The 12242-nt window shown below is 39.1% G+C and overlaps 1 protein-coding gene and 1 long non-coding RNA gene across 2 annotated transcripts; both read right to left on the reverse strand.

Annotated features, from left to right (window-relative positions):
- Window positions 1-4269: 4269 nt before the first annotated feature.
- LOC122358631 (protein FAM13B-like) lies at window positions 4270-5059 on the reverse strand. Its single transcript, XM_043258508.1, has 3 exons — window positions 4981-5059; window positions 4682-4799; window positions 4270-4598 (listed from the first exon to the last, which is right to left on the reverse strand). The coding sequence occupies exons 1-3, from the start codon at window positions 5014-5016 to the stop codon at window positions 4270-4272; spliced, it is 483 nt and encodes a 160-aa protein (XP_043114443.1). The 5' UTR covers window positions 5017-5059.
- Window positions 5060-11652: 6593 nt separating this feature from the next.
- Window positions 11653-12242, reverse strand: LOC122358516. Its single transcript, XR_006252615.1, has 3 exons — window positions 12093-12242; window positions 11795-11912; window positions 11653-11712 (listed from the first exon to the last, which is right to left on the reverse strand). It is a non-coding gene; the product is annotated as an uncharacterized LOC122358516 (long non-coding RNA).

The raw sequence follows: 12242 nt of genomic DNA on the forward strand, positions 1-12242 counted from the left end.
ACACATTGCTGATCAGAATCTACTCACTCTACACATGAAATTTAAGGTATATATATATTAGAGATTCATTGTTATTATTATTAAGGGATTTTGCAAGTGTGATATTGATTTAATACATCAGTTTATTAAAGATGCAGCTACGCAGCCTTCTGTTCTTTGATCTTTTTGTTTTCTCAATTTTATATTTAAAACATTAACCTCGACATGAATTTAGGAATTTAATTGCACTCATGCCAAATCTGAGCCTCATGGAACATCTGAAAAATACACACTGTAAAAAAAATTCGTAAAAATCCAGTAAAAACATCTGTTTTTAACTGTTTTTAATTTCTGGCGCGAATCGTGTGCGGGAGAAGCAAACGTCATCAACACGGATTACTTCATCCGAAGAATGATTAACAACCCTGAGGTAAAATATTAAGAAGACTTGCTTTTTCAACAACATATTGCCTGTTTTTACTCAAAATCAAAAAATATTACAAACCCAGCCACAGCACTGTTTTGCTTCCTGAATGAATCAGTTTAAATGAATCGTTATGACTCACTTATTAACGGTGACTTACTGCCACCTACAGACAGATTAATTTTTTATTTTATATCAAAACATGTATGCATAAAATTAGGCCTTTATAAATATGCAGTTTTAAGTATGTAAAAGCTGAAAGAGCACTGAAAATATTGCTTCAGAATAAATTTACACCACCAAAAATCTAGGTGATGCTATGCTAAAGTCTAAACCTTGTCTGCGTGTTCATCTTTCTGTGTCATTCATTTCTTTACTTGTGAAGTTAAACTAGAGAAAATCCTAAATCCTGGTCTAAGGCTGAGATGAAGGGAACAAAACATTAAAATCCAAAATTCCTGAAAAAGCTGCAACCCTGTTTGTTCTTCCTGATTTAGTTTTTTTCTTTTGATTTGACTTGGTCTCTCTTTACTGTTTGACCTCGAGCTCAACTTTTTGACAGTGCAGCACTAATATTATACACACAAATGCTGTTTAAAAACAAACCAAAACCAAACTTTAGCAAGCATTTTCTGCACATTGTTCAATGAATTACCACTGAAGCCATGATTTTGTATTCAAGGTCTGATGCTTGTATGTATACATGTAGGTATGTATGTATGTTTATTTAGCTGCAGCTTTGTTTTTATTCACGACTGTTTTTCTTTTAATTCATTTGACTTGGTTTCTTTATTTCACTTATGGAGCTAATTGTTTTGACAGTGCATCACTAATATTGCACACAATGCTATTTAAAACATGACGTTGTTTTAATGTTGCTTGTACGTATGCATGTTATTAGTTGGTGTTTTTTTGAAAATTATTTTGCAGTATTACAGTTTTGTGCTTGTATTTTCATATGTTATACAAAAGCTATTGAATACATTTACCTGTAGTAAAAAGAAATGTTTGGTTTGTGTACATGTTTCTTTATTGGACCATGTTTATTATATATTGTTTGTTTTTAGAATGAATAAAATTATCATAACTAGTGATTATATATAAAACCAATATAGAGCAATACAGATTTTAAGAGGTAAAACATTTTTAGTTAATGCTGCAGAAGAAACAGTATGCCAAAGTTTCATAATTTGCTATATAACCATTAACGGAAGTAGGTAAATGGTACGGATTTTTACCACAAAATGACCTGGTAATTTTCTGCCAGCAAGTTTATTTTTTACAGTGTAGCTGAGACAGTAAAAACTTCAAACGTTAAGCTGAATGAACAAATTCAGAAACTGCAACGGTTAGGGTTAGAATAATGAAAAAGATGAAAAAGATTTAAACTTAAATACAGGATTGGTTTCTTAATTGTTTATTGTATATTAAAAACACACACAGAATTTACTAATAGCACTAACAAATTGAAGTAGTATTAATGAATTTACTATTTTTTTTATGTGAGTTGTGAATATAAAATATCTGTTTATTTTGGAGTACATGTAAATAATTTTTGGCATTCAGAATTTTGATGTTGTATGCATGCAACCAAACACTAAAGACTGTGTTCATACTTAATAAAAAAAAAGAGTCATTAAATGATTGAAGCTTTATTTGTGTCAGCAAATTTATTTGTGTCTCCCTCTCCAACCCCAGTGTCTTCCGATGGTCCTCACCGGCCCCAGTGTCTTTCGGTGACCCTCACCAACCCCAGTGTCTTCCCATGATTCTCACCGACCCCATTGTCTTCTGGTGGCCCTCACCAACCCCAGTGTCTTCCCATGATTCTCACCAACCCCATTGTCTTCCGCTGGCCCTCACTGGCCCCAGTGTCTTTCATTGGTGGCCCACACTGGCCCCAGAACCTTTTCAGTGGCCCTCACAGACCCCAGTGTCTTCCAGTAACCCTCACCAACCCCATTGTCTTTCGGTGGCCCTCACTGGCCCCAGTATCTTTCGGTGACCCTCACCAACCCCAGTATCTTCCAGTGGCCCTCACCGACCCCAGTGTCTTCCAGTGGCCCTCACCAACCCCAGTGTCTTCCAGTAACCCTCACCAACCCCATTGTCTTTCGGTGGCCCTCACCGACCCCAATGTCTTCCAGTGGCCCTCACCGACCCCAGTGTCTTCCAGTAACCCTCACCAACCCTATTGTCTTTTGATGGCCCTCACTGGCTCCAGTGTCTTTCGGTGACCTCACCAACCCCAGTATCTTCCAGTGGCCCTCAACGACCCCAGTGTATTTTGTTGGCCCTCATGACCCCAGTGTCTTCCAGTGACCCTCACCAACCCCAGTATCTTCCAGTGGCCCTCACCAACCCCAGTGTATTTCGTTGGCCCTCACGACCCCAGTGTCTTCCCATGATTCTCACCGGCCCCATTGTCTTCTGGTGGCCCTCACCAACCTCAGTGTCTTCCGCTGGCCCTCACTGGCCCCAGTGTCTTTCGGTGACCCTCACCAACCCCAGTATCTTCCAGTGGCCCTCACCAACCCCATTGTATTTTAGTGGCCCTTACCGACCCCCCCATGTCTTTGGTGGCCCTTACAAGCCATCCCTCATGTTTCTTTTCTCTTCTATATCTGGTCTCCAGAGGCTTTTTCATGCTCTATGTCACTGCTATGTGGCAAAGAAATGAAAAAGAAAACAAACTTTGTTTACTTAACACATTCATGAACCATATAACTTTAAGGTTAACTTACTCTCATCTAGCTTCATTTACAGTAATATCTTAACTTTCTACGAACACATTGAAAGATCAGTGTCTTTCTCTCTTTTTTCCATCATTGAACAGTGATCGTACTGTACCTGTGAGTGCATGAGCACAAATTCCTCCAAAACCTCTGAATCGTTTTCTCAGTCGCCCAAGTCGTCCAGTTTTGGTAACCTTTAATCTAAAAATACACACATAAAACAAGAGTGTATGTTGACTGACAAGCATTCAACAATTACTTAATTAATTACAAACAAAAAAACTATAATGACCACCATCCTCTGTGTGTGTGTGTGTGTGTGTGTGTGTGTGTGTGTGTGTGTGTGTGTGTGTGTGTGTATATATACCGTATTTCAGTGAGTGGCAGTTGTGGGGCACACTCTTTAATAGTCCAGTCCATTTTCTCCTCCAACACACAAACATAATTCCAAACATGTTTCAATCTCTCAAAGATATATACAAACCTAAAAATGGTCTGTTATTTTCACACTTAGCAATGACTAATAGTTTAAAACATCCACCAACCCAATCACACAAAGTTACAAACATAAACTTATAACATGAGTGAGTAGTAGAGTAATAAACTCACTGCTGTGTTGCTGGCGGATGCATGAAGATACATGTCTGGCAGCAGGTGGATCAGATTGTCCAGCAGGTACTTGATCAAAGCATTACACTGCCCCTGTTCCTTAAACAAGGTGGGGCTGAAAGGAACGCTGCACATACAAATAACAAATACATATCACCGTACTAAATACACCCACACTCCCCATTCACCCCATACTCATTTTATGACTGACAACTCCATAAGACTGGTCTCTGCATCTTATATAATAACTTAAAAATATGTAACACATCATCCCTTATAACACCTCAGTGCTTTTATTTTGTTAGATATTAAAGATATCTAAAGAACACACTATATTCGCTGAATGCACACATACAAACACTCACTGAAAGATGTTGGATCCAAAAACGCTTGCCAGCTTTGTAGATGTCATTCGATTGAAATGACTCTCAGCGGCAACACGGGACAGGAAGTACATTAGATAACAGAGGACATTGAAATGTTCCTCTGGAAGAGTCTTCAGCACAGTCCTCAAAGCCTGATTCAGCTCTTCTTTTTTGAATCTGCAACATACAAGGATTCAGTAAGACCGAGTCGGGATAAATCTGTTTTGCTGAGCGGCGAGTGCTTAACACGTTCACTCATCACCACCTCAACTTCTCTTACCCCTGAACACCTGCAGCAGTTGTGTCTTGTGTGGCTCCGGATAAGTCCACCAGGTATTTCCTTGAGGAAATGTTTCAGTAAGGAGGCCCAAGTATCTACATCCCTACTGTCACGCTCTGGAAAGCCTCCATCATCGAAACCTTTCTTTAGGTCCCTGCAGCGTTGTACTGATCCGCCGACTATGAACAGGCCGATCTTGCTGAGACCTAAACACAAAGACGCGTTTTGCAAATACACACAACTTCTACGTACTAGCGACGAACACTGAGAAACACCGTCGAACACTCACCGTGCTTCTCCACAAACTCCACCATGTGTGTGAGCGCCAGAGGAAGACCCTGCCTCATCTGTCCACTCTTCCTCAGACTAATGAGGGGCACACCAAACACGGCTCTAGGTGTTTCCACCTGCACGGGCCCAAGGTTCAGTAGGAAAACCAGTCCGTAATTTTTTAACTCACTCAGAATAATAACACTGCACAGCACATCATGCATTAGAATGGTTTTTAGTTCCAGCAGGCGTACATTTCAACATCTGTACACTAATACACATTTACAATTCGCTATTTGAACATTATGGCATACTCACACACAGTGATAAAGCACCGATCGCTCCCATTTCCATGAATGGATCGGGCTTTTTTTCAGTAGCAGAGCTACCAATCAGAGGAGAGTCGAAGCCGTAGGTCAAAAAGCGGAAAAGGGTCAAAACCGGGAGTCAGTATCGAGTCAAAATCAGTGTCAAAACCAGAAAAAAGTCAAAAACCGAATGTCAAAAAACGAAGCGAATCCAAAGCCGATAGTCAAAGTCCGAAAAAGAGTCAAAAACCGTAAAAACCGTAGAAATATTCACTGTGAAAAAGCAACGCACAAAAACACCAACCGCACAAATCTCCAAAACTCCCAACAAAGAATTCTAAAAAGAACGTTCAAATAACCGCTGCACTCGTCGCGTCATGATGATGTGGAATATTCTGATGAACCCCTTCAGCTCTGCGGCGTTTGGGGGATTTTTGCATATTTGGCTTTAAAACAGTGCCCTAATCACATATTTTGGAGTACATTGATAAAAATGGTCTCGTTTTACAGAGAATCGACCGCATTTTAACAAACGCGTGGGAAATTCATATATATTAAATGATTTTTTCAACATTTTATGATCAAATCAAAATTTCTATTATTAAAAAAGATCTGTTTGGTCCACCCCTCTGTATGAGGTCCAGTAAAAGGCAGTAAACGAGAAAAAAAAATCTTTGTTTTATCGTCAATAATATATAATTTTACACGGAAGACCTCAAATTATTCCACCTATGTTTAACAAGTCGGTGTAATAATTCATAATTGTTGTATTTGTTTACAATCTAACGATATCCACTGTGTATGGAGCAAGTGGCAGGCGTGTTAGGTTCAATCGTCGTTATACTTTTTAATAATGTTTCGGATCAATAAAATACATCACATTTCAATGAATGAGAGCTTTCATTTGATATATGACTCATTTATGCTTGGTACGTTTAAGCGATATAAATATGAACATTAATATCATTATGTGTGTGTGTGTGTGTGTGTGTGTGTGTGTGTGTCTTGTTTGTGGGGGGCAAATTCAGACTTTATTAGGTTATTTTATGTAACAAAAATGCAAAAGTGACTTAGGTTAAAAAAGAAAGCTGAGGTTCTAAGCTTTCAAATGATACCATATACGTCTAGGGCACTGCTTTACACAGTTAATAAAGATTTTACCATAACTCTGATGAAGTTCAAGAGCTACATTAGTAAATGTGCATACATTAACATTTAAACACAGAATTAAATTAAATTAAACACATTTTATTATACTGCGATGCAAATAAACTGCGTCAGATTGGATACTATATATTGAAGCTTTTATTGTGGTTATACAGGTTTTATTGTGTGTTGACTTTCTTGCACCTCCCCATTTAAAATTTTGACGGTATGACTAAATTACTTAGTTGTACACATATTAAATCAATAAATACAAATATCTACATTTCAAATTTGTAGACAGAGCCTGCAGAAAGTGAGAAAGTGATTTGTTTTCACACGTTTTTGGGGGTAAAATACACTACATGGTAAAAAAAAAAAAAAAGAAAAAAAATCCGTAAAAATACAGTAGAACTTTCCGTATTTTTAGTTTACAGGTGTTTTTCCGTAATTCTTAATGACGCATTGCATTGTGGGTGCAAGATCCTTGCGGCGCGTGAAAAGCAAATGCCATTAATACACAGATTACTTCATTCAGTTTCCGGAGATGGATTAGTTTAACGCTTCTGAGGTAAAATTTAAGTTTTTATTCTTTACAATCTTTAGTAACGCCACTGTTGTATTTAGGTGCTACATCTTATTAGTTTGTTGAGACCCGTTTAGTTTAATTTAACGTTACTGTTTTGCATGTCCTCACACAACGACACAATGATTTGATTCCAATTTCGATTTGATTGTGGAGATAATATGAATATATGTGACTGTGCCCTTATATTTCAGTGTTTTATTAGACTCATTTATTGTGCGTGCGGGAGAAGCAAAGGATTACTTCATCCGGAGAAGGATTAACAACCCTGAGGTAAAATATGAAGTTTTGGATTTCGTTTTTCTTCCTTTCTTTATTTTATTTTACCGTTTTGCATGTCCTTACACAGTAATTTGATTCTGATTTAATTGATATCTGTGGATCTAATGTGAATATGTCACTGTATCCTTACATTTTAGTGTTGTATTAATCTAATTCATCTATTGGTACCGTTAAGGTTTTTTAGTATTGTTACAAGACATGTATGAAGTCTAGTATGAATACAAATGTGATTTTACATTTTTTTATATCCTACAGGTCAATAAACTTGCTTTTTCAACAACATATTGCCCGTTTTCGCTCTATTTCGCCAACAAAAAGCATTACAAACCCAGCCACAGCACTGTTTTGCTTCCTGAATGAATCAGTTTAAATGAATCGGTTCAGTCGTTATGACTCACTTATTAACGGTGACTTACTGCCACCTACAGACAGATTAATTTTTTATGTAAATCATTTCAAATGTCATCATCCAACGTTTTGTTTAATATCAAACCATGTATGCGTTGTAAAATTAGGCCTTTATAAAGTTAAATATGCAGTTTTAAGTATGTAAAAGCTGATAGAGCACTGAAAATATTGCTTCAGAATAAATTTACACCACCAAAAATCTAGGTGATGCTATGCTAAAGTCTAAACCTTGTCTGCGTCTTCATCTTTCTGTGTCATTCATTTCTTTACTTGTGAAGTTAAACTAGAAAAATCCTAAATCCTGGTCTAAGGCTGAGATGAAGGGAACAAAACATTAAAATCCAAAATTCCTGAAAAAGCTGCAACCCTGTTTGTTCTTCCTGATTTAGTTTTTTTTCTTTTGATTTGACTTGGTCTCTTTACTGTTTGACCTCGGAGCTCAACTTTTTGACAGTGCAGCACTAATATTATACACACAAATGCTGTTTAAAAACAAACCAAAACCAAACTTTAGCAAGCATTTTCTGCACATTGTTCAATGAATTACCACTGAAGCCATGATTTTGTATTCAAGGTCTGATGCTTGTATGTATACATGTAGGTATGTATGTATGTTTATTTAGCTGCAGCTTTGTTTTTATTCCCGACTGTTTTCTTTTTTAATTCATTTGACTTGGTTTCTTTATTTCACTTATGGAGCTAATTGTTTTGACAGTGCATCACTAATATTGCACACAATGCTATTTAAAACATGACGTTGTTTTAATGTTGCTTGTACGTATGCATGTTATTAGTTGGTGTTTTTTTGAAAATTATTTTGCAGTATTACAGTTTTGTGCTTGTATTTTCATATGTTATACAAAAGCTATTGAATACATTTACCTGTAGTAAAAAAGAAATGTTTGGTTTGTGTACATGTTTCATTATTGGACCATGTTTATTATATATTGTTTGTTTTTAGAATGAATAAAATTATGCATAACTAGTGATTATATATAAAACCATTATATAGAGCAATACAGATTTTAAGAGGTAAAACATTTTTAGTTAATGCTGCAGAAGAAACAGTATGCCAAAGTTTCATAATTTTCAATATAACCATTAACGGAAGTAGGTAAATGGTATGGATTTTTACCACAAAATGACCTGGTAATTTTCTGCCATTTTTTGCAGCAAGTTTTGTTTTTACAGTGTAGCTGAGACAGTAAAAACTTCAAGCGTTAAGCTGAATGAACAAATTCAGAAACTGCATTGGTTAGGGTTAGAATAATGAAAAGATTGAAAAGATTTAAACTTAAATACAGGATTGGTTTCTTAATTGTTTATTGTATATTAAAAACACACACAGAATTTACTAATAGCACTAACAAATTGAAGTAGTATTAATGAATTTACTATTTTTTTATGTGAGTTGTGAATATAAAATATCTGTTTATTTTGGAGTACATGTAAATAATTTTTGGCATTCAGAATTTTGATGTTGTATGCATGCAACCAAACACTAAAGACTGTGTTCATACTTAATAAAAAAAAAAGAGTCATTAAATGATTGAAGCTTTATTTGTGTCAGCAAATTTATTTGTGTCTCCCTCTCCAACCCCAGTGTCTTCCGATGGTCCTCATATGCCCCAGTGTCTTTGGTGACCCTCACCAACCCAGTGTCTTCCCATGATTCTCACACCGACCCCATTGTCTTCCGCTGGCCTCACTGGCCCCAGTGTATTTTGGAGTGACCCAATAATTTTTGGCATTCAGAACCTTTGAGTGGCCCAAACACAGACCCCAGTGTCTTCCAGTAACCCTCACCAACCCCATTGTGATTGGTGGCCCTCACTGGCCCCAGTATCTTTGTGACCCTCACCAACCCCAGTGTCTTCAGTAACCCTCACCAACCCCAGTGTCTTTGGTGGCCCTCACCAACCCCAGTGTCTTCCAGTGACCCTCACCAACCCCATTGTCTCTTTCGGTGGCCCTCACTGGCCCCAGTGTCTTCCAGTGGCCCACACCGACCCCAGTGTCTTCCAGTAACCCTCACTAACCCCATTGTCTTTTGGTGGCCCTCACTGGCCCCAGTGTCTTTGGTGACCCTCACCAACCCCAGTATCTTCCAGTGACCCTCACCAACCCCAGTGTCTTCCAGTTGGCCCTCAGTATCTTCCAGTGGCCCTCACCGACCCCAGTGTCTTCCAGTGGCCCTCACCAACCCCAGTGTCTTCCAGTAACCCTCACCAACCCCATTGTCTTTGGTGGCCCTCACCGACCCCAATGTCTTCCAGTGGCCCTCACCGACCCCAGTGTCTTCCAGTAACCCTCACCAACCTCATTGTCTTTTGATGGCCCTCACTGGCTCCAGTGTCTTTCGGTGACCCTCACCAACCCCAGTATCTTCCAGTGGCCCTCAACGACCCCAGTGTATTTTGTTGGCCCTCATGACCCCAGTGTCTTCCAGTGACCCTCACCAACCCCAGTATCTTCCAGTGGCCCTCACCAACCCCAGTGTATTTCGTTGGCCCTCACGACCCCAGTGTCTTCCCATGATTCTCACCGGCCCCATTGTCTTCTGGTGGCCCTCACCAACCTCAGTGTCTTCGCTGGCCCTCACTGGCCCCAGTGTCTTTCGGTGACCCTCACCAACCCCAGTATCTTCCAGTGGCCCTCACCAACCCCATTGTATTTTAGTGGCCCTTACCGACCCCCATGTCTTTTGGTGGCCCTTACAAGCCATCCCTCATGTTTCTTTTCTCTTCTATATCTGGTCTCCAGAGGCTTTTTCATGCTCTATGTCACTGCTATGTGGCAAAGAAATGAAAAAGAAAACAAACTTTGTTTACTTAACACATTCATGAACCATATAACTTTAAGGTTAACTTACTCTCATCTAGCTTCATTTACAGTAATATCTTAACTTTCTACGAACACATTGAAAGATCAGTGTCTTTCTCTCTTTTTTCCATCATTGAACAGTGATCGTACTGTACCTGTGAGTGCATGAGCACAAATTCCTCCAAAAACCTCTGAATCGTTTTCTCAGTCGCCCAAGTCGTCCAGTTTTGGTAACCTTTAATCTAAAAAATACACACATAAAACAAGAGTGTATGTTGACTGACAAGCATTCAACAATTACTTAATTAATTACAAACAAAAAAACTATAATGACCACCATCCTCTGTGTGTGTGTGTGTGTGTGTGTGTGTGTGTGTGTGTGTGTGTGTGTGTGTGAGCGTATATACCGTATTTCAGTGAGTGGCAGTTGTGGGGCACACTCTTTAATAGTCCAGTCCATTTTCTCCTCCAACACACAAACATAATTCCAAACATGTTTCAATCTCTCAAAGATATATACAAACCTAAAAATGGTCTGTTATTTTCACACTTAGCAATGACTAATAGTTTAAAACATCCACCAACCCAATCACACAAAGTTACAAACATAAACTTATAACATGAGTGAGTAGTAGAGTAATAAACTCACTGCTGTGTTGCTGGCGGATGCATGAAGATACATGTCTGGCAGCAGGTGGATCAGATTGTCCAGCAGGTACTTGATCAAAGCATTACACTGCCCCTGTTCCTTAAACAAGGTGGGGCTGAAAGGAACGCTGCACATACAAATAACAAATACATATCACCGTACTAAATACACCACACTCCCCATTCACCCCATACTCATTTTATGACTGACAACTCCATAAGACTGGTCTCTGCATCTTATAATAATAACTTAAAAATATGTAACACATCATCCCTTATAACACCTCAGTGCTTTTATTTTGTTAGATATTAAAGATATCTAAAGAACACGCTATATTCGCTGAATGCACACATACAAACACTCACTGAAAGATGTTGGATCCAAAAACGCTTGCCAGCTTTGTAGATGTCATTCGATTGAAATGACTCTCAGCGGCAACACGGGACAGGAAGTACATTAGATAACAGAGGACATTGAAATGTTCCTCTGGAAGAGTCTTCAGCACAGTCCTCAAAGCCTGATTCAGCTCTTCTTTTTTTGAATCTGCAACATACAAGGATTCAGTAAGACCGAGTCGGATAAATCTGTTTTGCTGAGCGGCAAGTGCTTAACACGTTCACTCATCACCACCTCAACTTCTCTTACCCCTGAACACCTGCAGCAGTTGTGTCTTGTGTGGCTCCGGGATAAGTCCACCAGGTATTTCCTTGAGGAAATGTTTCAGTAAGGAGGCCCAAGTATCTACATCCCTACTGTCACGCTCTGGAAAGCCTCCATCATCGAACCTTTCTTTAGGTCCCTGCAGCGTTGTACTGATCCGCCGACTATGAACAGGCCGATCTTGCTGAGACCTAAACACAAAGACGCGTTTGCAAATACACACAACTTCTACGTACTAGCGACGAACACTGAGAAACACCGTCGAACACTCACCGTGCTTCTCCACAAACTCCACCATGTGTGTGAGCGCCAGAGGAAGACCCTGCCTCATCTGTCCACTCTTCCTCAGACTAATGAGGGGCACACCAAACACGGCTCTAGGTGTTTCCACCTGCACGGGCCCAAGGTTCAGTAGGAAAACCAGTCCGTAATTTTTTAACTCACTCAGAATAATAACACTGCACAGCACATCATGCATTAGAATGGTTTTAGTTCCAGCAGGCGTACATTTCAACATCTGTACACTAATACACATTTACAATTCGCTATTTGAACATTATGGCATACTCACACACAGTGATAAAGCACCGATCGCTCCCATTTCCATGAATGGATCGGGCTTTTTTTCAGTAGCAGAGCTACCAATCAGAGGAGAGTCCGAAGCCGTAGGTCAAAAGCGGAAAAGGGTCAAAACCGGGAGTCAGTATCGAGTCAAAATCAG

This window comes from Puntigrus tetrazona, chromosome 15 (assembly GCF_018831695.1).
Source record: "Puntigrus tetrazona isolate hp1 chromosome 15, ASM1883169v1, whole genome shotgun sequence".
Classification (NCBI taxonomy): Eukaryota; Metazoa; Chordata; class Actinopteri; order Cypriniformes; family Cyprinidae; genus Puntigrus; species Puntigrus tetrazona.

What these genes read in the sequence shown, in the direction of transcription:
- LOC122358631 (XM_043258508.1), bottom strand. Translation starts at nt 5,016, where the DNA reads ATGGAAATGGGAGCGATCGGTGCTTTATCACTGTGT. An exon ending in TCGGTGCTTTATCACTGTGT is followed by an intron (nt 4,800 to 4,980) that starts GTGAGTATGCCA and finishes GGGCCCGTGCAG; the next exon opens with GTGGAAACACCTAGAGCCGT. An exon ending in GGAGTTTGTGGAGAAGCACG is followed by an intron (nt 4,599 to 4,681) that starts GTGAGTGTTCGA and finishes CTTTGTGTTTAG; the next exon opens with GTCTCAGCAAGATCGGCCTG.